This window comes from Peromyscus maniculatus, chromosome 1 (assembly GCF_049852395.1).
Source record: "Peromyscus maniculatus bairdii isolate BWxNUB_F1_BW_parent chromosome 1, HU_Pman_BW_mat_3.1, whole genome shotgun sequence".
Classification (NCBI taxonomy): Eukaryota; Metazoa; Chordata; class Mammalia; order Rodentia; family Cricetidae; genus Peromyscus; species Peromyscus maniculatus.
This window is the reverse complement of record NC_134852.1, coordinates 10,856,106-10,865,627: the sequence shown is the minus strand read 5'-3', so window position 1 is coordinate 10,865,627 and position 9,522 is coordinate 10,856,106. Positions and strand designations below refer to the sequence as shown.

Sequence of the window (9,522 nt, the reverse complement as noted above, 5' to 3'; positions counted from 1 at the left end):
CCCCCCACCCCGTATCAAGGCTGAGCAGGGTATCTTTCCATAGGGAATGTGTTCCAAAAAGCCAATTCATGCACCAGGGATAAATCCTGGTCCCACTGCTAGAGGCTCCACAAACTGCCCAAACCACACAGCTGTCACCCACATTCAGAGGGCCTAGTTCGGTCCCCAGCAGGTATGAGAGACCTTTTAAGTGTATTGCCAGGACACAAGTGAAAAAGAGTAATGGCGGAAAGACAGAAAAATACGTTTTCTCGTATTTGGGATGTAGATTTATTGCAAATGACATGAAAGTAGAGGAAGATTATTTATGGGAAAAAGGGGATAAAGTGGGCCCTGGCAGGGTGACTATGAGCCAAGCACAATGATATGCTTTCATGAGTGTGTTACAAGTTTATTTTATCATGCCTCCACCAGTGGCAAGGGTCTGATGATTCATGTTAGCTGATTTGTGGGTTTTTCTGCACATGTGTCAGTATGAGTGACTGTGAATGGGGTTAAGGTTTTTTCAAACTTGGAGGAACAATTTTGACTATGAGAAAGTGGTGGATCTAGGGAATGGAGTGACGACTCAGTGGTTAAGAGTGTGTGTTGCTTTTTTTTTTTTTTTTTTTTTTTGGTCTTTTTGGGATAGGGTTTCTCTGTGTAGCTTTGCGCCTTTCCTGGATCTCACTCTGTAGACCAGGCTGGCCTCGAACTCACAGAGATCTGCCTGCCTCTGCCTCCCGAGTGCTAGGATTAAAGGCATGCACCACCGCCCAGCTGTGTTTGTTGCTTTTACAGAGGACCAGAGTTCAGTTGCAGAATGAAGCTTGGATACCGCATGACTGCTTGCCATTCCAGCTCCATTGATTGTGACATCCCTATTCTTGACTCCATGGGCACTTGCATGCACATATTATGTGCAAATAAAAATTTAAAAAGAAAATTATGAACTCTAGTTTAATGGAAGAAGCTGATAAAAGTGATCTGAAGTTCTGAGGCTATAGTTCAGAGAAAGAGATTTGGGTATCAATCTGAGGAAAATTGAAGCAATATGCTTGGCCAGCATCAACCCAGGCTTTCATCTATGGACAGGGCATATTATCACAGAATGTGAAAGATCTGGCACTGGACTGAAAGAATCTGCCAGCTTACCTTATCAGCTACTTTTCTCATTCTTGTGCCCAGATATATGACAAGATGCAAATTTGGGAAGGAGAGGTTTACTTTGAGTCATGGTTTGTGGGTGTATAGTCCATCAGAGAAGGGAAGGCATGCCAGCAGGTGTTTCTGTGATTGCATCTGTAGATAGCTTAGTGATGAAAAGCAGTTCACAACCATAACTCCTGCTTCAGGGGATGTGATTCCACCCTTTGGCCTCCACAGGCACCTCTCTCTCTCTCTCTCTCTCACTCTCACACACACAGCCCTCACATAAATAAAATATTAAATTAATAAAAACATGTTAAGTGGAACTGGTGTTGGAGAAACTTGAAAACACGATAATACTATAACCATTTGAAGATAAGCAGGGAGATGATGAGAGAAACCAGAGCAATGACAATCTCGGGGAAGAAGTGAACAACGTATCAGATATAACCAACAAGAGGTGAAGAGCACATTGTGTGTTACCTTACCAGAAACTTATTAGTGATTATTACAATAGCAGCTTGAGAGGAAACAGTGGTGGAGAGAAGATGATTTCCAGGGACTTGGGGAGTCACGTGAAGAAAGAGAAGGTAGCCAAAGAGAGGGGTCTCATGAGAAACCCTGTCCACATGTTGATCTTAAAAATTAAATTATTTTTAGACAATTTTGCACATGTACACCTTGCATGGTGGTCACTACCACCCCCACCTTTCCACCACTCCTGCCCATGCCCTCATCCCCACAAATCTCTTATGTTCATTTTGTTTTGTGACCCACTGAGGTTAACCAGGTCCATCTGTGTGACGGTGGGTTTGGAGCTATGCTCTGGAGCCTGTAGAGGGCAGATACCTAAAGATGGAGATTTCCTCTCTCTCACAGAGTCTATCAATAGTATCTCAGAGCATATCATGATTTTGAGGTAATAAATTTCTATTATGTTACCAGTCTTGCAGTATTTTGTTGTGGTATTTCTAACGGACAATATGCACCATCTGTGTTTAAGATTTTGATACTTTGTCCATTATGGAAGTTGTGTTCATTTTGAATTTTTAAAATAGTGCTTTTATATATAATTTAACTTAGCAACTGAAGGTTTTTGTTTTCTCTGCATTCTTCTTTTTGATGTTTAAGATACCATGTTCAGTATCTCAAAAATTGTAAATACAATACAGAACCCTTGGATCTTGCTTGTGATCTGTTTGAGAGATTTGATTAGAATGAGTTAAGAATACAGAGTTAGGGCTGGTCAGGACCAGTTCCTCATTTCCTCGAGGAGGCACCTTTACCAAGACCAAGTTCTGACTCTAGGTATAGGGATATAAAATATTTCTAACTTGCATGATATTTCGCTTAAGATGACAGTTTTCTTGCCATAAACTAGAATAGGGAAGATTCAACATGTCATAAACTCACTCTAAACCAATCCATTTAATCTTGGATTGAATAGGGTGTTGGGAGATTATAATTTTATAGTAAGTTAGAAAGTTCTGCTAATAGGAAAAGAGAAAATAAAATTCAATTTGGAGTCCCACCTCCAGCAATGGGTACAACCATCAGTTGCCTACAGTGCAGTGAGTGACATGTATGTCAGAGTTTAGTCTAGTTTCTCGATATTACTCCCCATTAAATCTTTGTATTAAACCAGGCATGGCAGCACATGCCTGGAATCCCAACTCTTGGGAGGCTGAAGATGGAGGACCAAGAGTTTGAGGGTATCTTGGGCATGTAGTGAGACTCTGACTCACAAAACAAAACAGCCCCAACCAACCAACCAAACAAACAACCAACCAAACAAACAAACAAACAAAAAATAACAGTAAAAAGCCTTATAGCATTTCTTTGGGTTTAGGAATATTCCTTGATACGTAACAGGACATTTAGCTTTAGAGATGGATTTAACCTGCCTGCTGTGTCTGTATAGAACAGAATGGTGATCCATATTAGTATATTAATGGGACAATCAAATAGTTCAAAGCAGAAAAAGCTGCTGGACCCTATACCCTATATCAAGACTCAGGAGTGTCAAGTTCTGTGTTGTATTCATGTACCCATTCATCAGTGGGTTTCCTGATATCGCACTGATGACTAAGAACATAATCATCAAGCTGATAGACTCAATTCACATGAAACCCATATTACAGTTGGGAACATAGAGATGTGAACACTGACAGGATTCTGGTGCTATTATAGGAAATATCAAGGGCAGGTTCAGTGGCTCAGCTAGAAAAAACACTTGCCACCAAGCCTGATCATGAGTTCAATCCCCAGGACCCACATAGTGTATAGACAGGGAAACCAAGGTTTGGCTGAGATCCAGCTAGGACACACCTATGTCTCTGGACTATTTGTTCATAGCTTGCATTTTTACAGGTTGGTTGTGGCTACAATGGTTTTTGAACCATTTCATAATGTTTTAGTTAAGGTTTCTAATGTGATAAAACACCATGACCAAAAGTAACTTTGGGGGAAAAGGGTTTATTTCAGCTTACAATTTCATACCACAGTCCAGCACTGAGAGAAATCAAGACAGGAACCTAGAGGCAGAAGCTGATGCAGAGACCAGGAAGGGGTGCTGCTTATTGGCCTTTTCCTCATGGCTTGCTCAGCACACTTTCTTATAGAACCCAGGACCACCAGCCTAGGGATGACGCTGCCCACAGTGGACTGGGCCCTCTACATCACTTATCATCCAATAACTTGCACTGTAAGTTTTCCTACAGGCCAATATTGTGGGGACATTTTCTCAACTGATGTTCCCTCTTCCAAAATGACTCTAACTTCTATCAAGTGGACATACTACTAGCCAAGCAGTACATGTATACTTATTGGTGTTGTTGTTTGGCACTTATTTTGAATGGGATTCTTGCAGACAAAGGAAAGAAGAAAGAAATAGGGATAGGCTAGCAAGGAGAAGGCTCAGTAGGTTAAAAACAATTGCTGCATATGTCTAACCTGTATTCAATTTTTGGAACCCACATAAAATTTATGTATTTAGGAACATATATGTATATACATATGCATATATGTGTAGCAACAGTTAATGAAAAAAGAGGCCATGCATTTGAAAGAGGGCAAGGAGGGGTATATGGGAGTGCTTGAAGAGAAGAAAGGGAAGAGAGGAAGATATATTCATCTAAAAAAATAACAGAAATAATTTTTAAAAAAATGAAAGGAGAAAACTGACTGCACAAAGGTATCCTCTGACCTCATATGAGTGACATGACATATGTGTGCATATGTGTGCTCACACATCACACATGGATGCACAATATAAAAAATGAATTGAGGGTAGAGCTGAAGATATGACTCATTATAGCCAGTCTTTCTTTGGACCAGCTCACAAATAACATGGAGACATTATTAATTATAAAGCTTGGCCTTAGCTTAGGCTTTTCTCCAACTAGCTTTTATAACTTAAATTAACCTGCTTTTACTAATCTATATTTTGCCATGTGGCCTTTACCTCTCTCCCATTCTGTATTTCTGACTTGTTTCATGTCTTGCTGGAATCTCTAGCAAGCCTATATTCATCCCGAGTTTCTCTCTTTGCTGGAAAGCTCTACCTATTCTCTCCTGCCTAGCTATTGGCTATGGAGCTCTTTATTAAACCAATCACAGTGACACATCTTTACACGGTATAAAACAAATACTGTGCAGCGCCGCAGTGGTTCAGAGCACTTGGGTTCAATTCCAGGCACCCACATGGCAGCTCACAGCCATCTGTAACTCCAGTCCCTGGGGATCTGACACTAGGTACACACATGGTGCACAGACATACATGCCTGAAAAACACCCATCCACATAAAATAAATAAAATTAGAGAAAAAAAGACCAAAGTAATAAGGAAATATTCCCATGGCCAGCACATTGGAAGGTAGCTATTTTTAGGAAAGACCAGAGTGGTTAAAAGTATGGCTTTCAGTAAATAAGCATTAAAATATGTAAAGCTTGACAGAGACAGCAAGAATTTGCCTACAGTAGAAACTTAGAGGCTTCATCTCACCAGTGACACTACCCCTTCATTCCTGCAATGACCTCTTCCTTCCTCCAGGGGGCAGCATAAAGCTCATATGGTCCCAGGTCCAGGAGTTGCCTTCACTTCGCTCATAGATATTGAGTCCCTTTGTTCCTCTTCAAGGGAACGTTGTACTCTCCATCTTCTCCTGCATTCCCAACTTGCTGATCTGTTGGTCCCCTCTTGATCCCTTTTCCTGCTGAGCCAGTCTTCAGCCAAAAGCCATACTACAGCCATCAGGACCACGCACGCCAGACCAATCCGAATGAGATTCTGGGTAGTATGATCCCAGAAGGCCGAGTCTAGAGTCAGAAGACAGGGTGACTGCGGACAGAGGCTACACCCACCCCATCCCCCCTCTTCTGCTTTTCACTCCCGCTTTGCCTTGCACCTTTCCTCAGAGTCTACGCGTCTAGCTGTTTGCTTACCCTCCTGTAATCCTGATTCTTCAGTCGTGGAGTCGAACACCAAATAATCTGAGGATAAGGAAAAGAAGAAGGGATGAGTGAACAGAGGATAGTGTTGGATCCTTCCTTTGAAACATTCTTTTTTCTGTATATGGCCCATGGCATCCTATGGCTTTCCAATGTTGGTCCTCACCCAGAATTCCAAGTCCTAGGGGCTTTATATGGCAATAGAGTAGACTAGTGAAGAGATGGACATACTCAAGTTTGGATTCACCCATAGCACTAATACATGTGTCGCCATGCCATATGGAAACTCTTGGGAAGCCTCATTTTCCTCATCTATTCAATGTAATTTTCTTCTCACAGGAAGACAAATTCTTCACCATCTGAAGTGAGCTGCCCCATCATCATTTCTGTGATGCTTAGGTTTAAATGTCAATTTGCCATACTCTATAGTTGTCTGAAAAGCAAGTTCAAGTTCAAATCTAATTATTGAGATCAGGTTGGCTTATGAGCACGTCTGTGTAGGATTGCTTTAATTATTAATTGATGTGTGAAGACCTAGTTCATTGTGGATGTCACCATTCTCTGGACATGGTTGTATGAACAGCATAGGACAGGAGAACACTTGATGAGATCAGAAACAGGTAGCATGGATGTGTTTGTTTCTCTCTGTGCTTGACTGTGGATCCAACTTGAGTCCTCAAGCTTATGTGGTGAGCACTTCACTAATAGCCAATTCCCAGGTCCTTTCTGGTGAATTTGGAAGTGACTCACCAAGAGAATAAGCAGGGCCTGTGGGTGCAAGGCTGGTGTTCTCAACACCTAGAAATAGAAAATAATTCATTTTTTAAAAAGAATTTTAGGTCTCCTCCAGTATCCTTTATTCCTTCATCTTTCTCTGCCCCTCTGGTGTTTCCAAGTGGCTGGTTGGATCTTTAAGAAGCAGGGTACTCTTGGCTATCTTTTTAAAACAGTCACTGTCAAGGGTATCCTCTAGGGCTGTGGTTAAGACACAGGTGAAAGGGTCCTTACCTGAGATGAGGAGTGTCACAGGCTCACTGGGGGAAGACCATGTATAGTCACTGTAAGAGCCAAAACATCTGTATGTCCCTCTGTGGGCTCTAGTCATAGGGCCCATGGGGAACTCTGCTTGCCTGTTCCCATATCTTTGCTGGACTTGGTTGGATCGTCCTTCCTTGAGCAGAAAGAATTTGCTTGTCCCAGACACCAGATGGCAGAAGAAGGTCACATTCTCCCCCAAGGTTACTTCGTGCCCTGGGTGAACCTGGAGTTTGGGTGTGTCATACAGACCTGTGGGAGAAGGAGAGCTGGTATATAGAGAGCATTATCACACCCTGACTCCTCAATCTACTGCTTCCTTGTCCCTGTGACCAAATATCACTCCTTGGAATCTGGGCTGCTTCTGCTTCCTAAACTTGTGCTTGTCACAGATAGATCCATTATCCTTTAGGACTGAGGGACTTAGGCCATAGCTTCTGCATCTCTACTCTTTGGCTTTGAATTTGTTCCTCAGGACCCAAACCACTCACATTACCTAGAAGTCTGAAGATGCTCTGCCCCTACCCAGAACCATTGCTTCAGAAACTCTAGGACAGCCTTTTACATTTTAAAAATTATCATTTTTTGATATTATAAGTACACCATTTCCCCTTTCCTTTTCCCTCTCCCAAACCTCCTATCTACCGCCCCCCCCTTGCTCCCTTTCAAACCGGTGGTCTCCCTTTTTTCAGTAATTGTTGTTACATATATATCTGTATATGTATACATATATATACACACATATATACTTACACACACACACACACACTCACACACTCACCCCCCCCCTGTGAACACATGGACTGGCACACACTTGTGCAGAGGCAGTCAACACATGACACCGCTAAAAAGCATTTGTATCCCTCACCTCTGGAACTTTTTCTTCTCAAAACCAGAACACTTGACACTATTAAACAACTCCCTTTCTGCCTTCCCAAGATCTGGCAACTTCCCTTCTACATTCTTGGTCTCTGTGAATCCGACTGTTCCAGGTGACTCAGTTAAGTACAGCCAGACAGTATTTGTCTCCATTAGCATAACATCCTTGGTGTTTAGTCATGTCGTAGTGTGTGCCAGAATTTTCTTCCTTTGCAAGGTAGAGTAATATTCCACTGTATGAATGTACCACGTTTTGTTCATCCATTTATTCACCAAGAGACAGTAGTGTTATTACTTCCTTTTGGTATTATTTAGTTTACTTATTTATTTAGTTTCTCTATTTTTCCTCTGTGTGATTGTGTATGGCATATGTAGTGTATGCTCCCGTGTGTGTATCAATGTGTGCACCTGTATGCTCATGTGTGGAGGCCAGAGTTGGGTGTCCTGCTCTTTCACTCTTCATCTTATTCCCTTGAGACAGGGTCTATTGAACCTTCAGCTAGGCTGGTGGCTATGAAGCCACAGCAAACTGGTGTTGGTCCCGGCCCCGTTCTAGTGTTACAGACACACCTGACTTTTTATGTGGTTTCTGGGGATTTGAATTCGGTTTCTCATACTTGAACAGCAAGCTCTCTTATTCATGCACCATCTAACCAGTCACTTCTTAGCTATTGTGACTAATGCTCCCATGAACATGCATGTGCGAGAGCTATCTGTGCTTTTACAAGGTCTCTAGATAGTTTTTAAGCTTGGATAAATTTGAGAACCATGTGTGTGGCTACATTTTCTGATGAAACTCCATCACAGTCCAACCTCTTCCTGCCCAGCTTTGGTTCTCTTGTCTATCAGTCCTTAGTCTTACCCCAGCACACAGTGGCCTATTTTAGAAACATCTTTCAGAGATCTTGACCTAAGACACATTTGATGCCAGGACAGAGAGCTGACCCTTGTTGTTTACCCTTATAGGAAGTAGCTGCAATTGGACACATCCCCCTGACTTCCAGCCAAGATAAGCAGTGTCAGAGCAGTGGGGCTTTGTGAACACAGGCACTCCCCATGATTCATACCAACATGGCTCTCTCTATAAAAACCAAGACACTCACCAGTAACTACCAGATCCAGGGGATCGCTGGGTTCTGATTGAAGCTCCCCACTCCGATAGAAGCAAGCGTACTCCCCTGCAGTGTGTAAGGTCATTTGTGGAATGAAGACGTTTACTTTGCTCCTTGATCTATGTGACTCTGCTTTCTTCAAGTCCAAAATGCTTCCTCTAAAGAACAGTTGATACTCAGAGGCACTCTGAGGACCCTGGCACCAGATGTACACAGGGGTTCCTTTTGGGACCCTGGTACTGGGTTGGGCCCAGATGATGGGTTTCGGGAGATTCTCTGAAAAGGAACCAAAAGCAGGAGTCCCAGGTGAACCATTTCCTATCTACTCTATTTACCCTCAGCCACCAGCTTGAGGCCATCCATCATAGTGAGGCAGAATGCTCATCTCTGTTTCTGGGATGTTCTCAGATAGACTCTGAGATGAACCTGAGATGAACGATCCCGAGGCTCTCAAGGAAGGAAGGACTTACGTTCTTCTGTGTTGATCCTCTGGCTCAGACATAGCTCTAGAAAACAACAACAATGATACAATGTCTCCCCCCATCCCTGCTCTTGATTCCACCCCCTTTTATGAAGGACTTACGGAGGCAGAGTAGGGCAGTGAGTGTGGACGGCATACCACTGGTGAGTCTAATGCTGAACCGTGTGTGTGTGTGTGTGTGTGTGTGTGTGTGTGTGTGTGTGTGTGTGTATGTGTGTTTGGACTGAGTCCAGTTTGTGAGGGAGATGCACAGGATGTGGTAGGTGAGCTCCAACACCAATCACCATGGGACTTTCACACATTTTTTTTTAAACAGAAAGGGTCACAGATCTCCACTGACCTTGGGCTTCAGGCAAAGTTGTGGTTCACACAACACATTTAACCACATTTTGAGTCTAAAAGGTTCCCTTGACCATCATCTGCCCAGTCTGAAACCCG

At 42.7% G+C, this 9,522-nt stretch overlaps 1 protein-coding gene across 1 annotated transcript; it reads right to left on the bottom strand.

Annotated features, from left to right (window-relative positions):
• Window positions 1-3,598: 3,598 nt before the first annotated feature.
• Window positions 3,599-9,294, bottom strand: LOC143272851 (natural cytotoxicity triggering receptor 1-like). Its single transcript, XM_076569251.1, has 7 exons — window positions 9,187-9,294; window positions 9,074-9,109; window positions 8,595-8,879; window positions 6,586-6,864; window positions 6,328-6,375; window positions 5,572-5,619; window positions 3,599-5,445 (listed from the first exon to the last, which is right to left on the bottom strand). Exons 1-7 carry the CDS (start codon window positions 9,218-9,220, stop codon window positions 5,195-5,197), a joined length of 981 nt encoding a protein of 326 aa, XP_076425366.1. The 5' UTR covers window positions 9,221-9,294; the 3' UTR covers window positions 3,599-5,194.
• Between the last annotated feature and the right edge of the window lie 228 nt (window positions 9,295-9,522).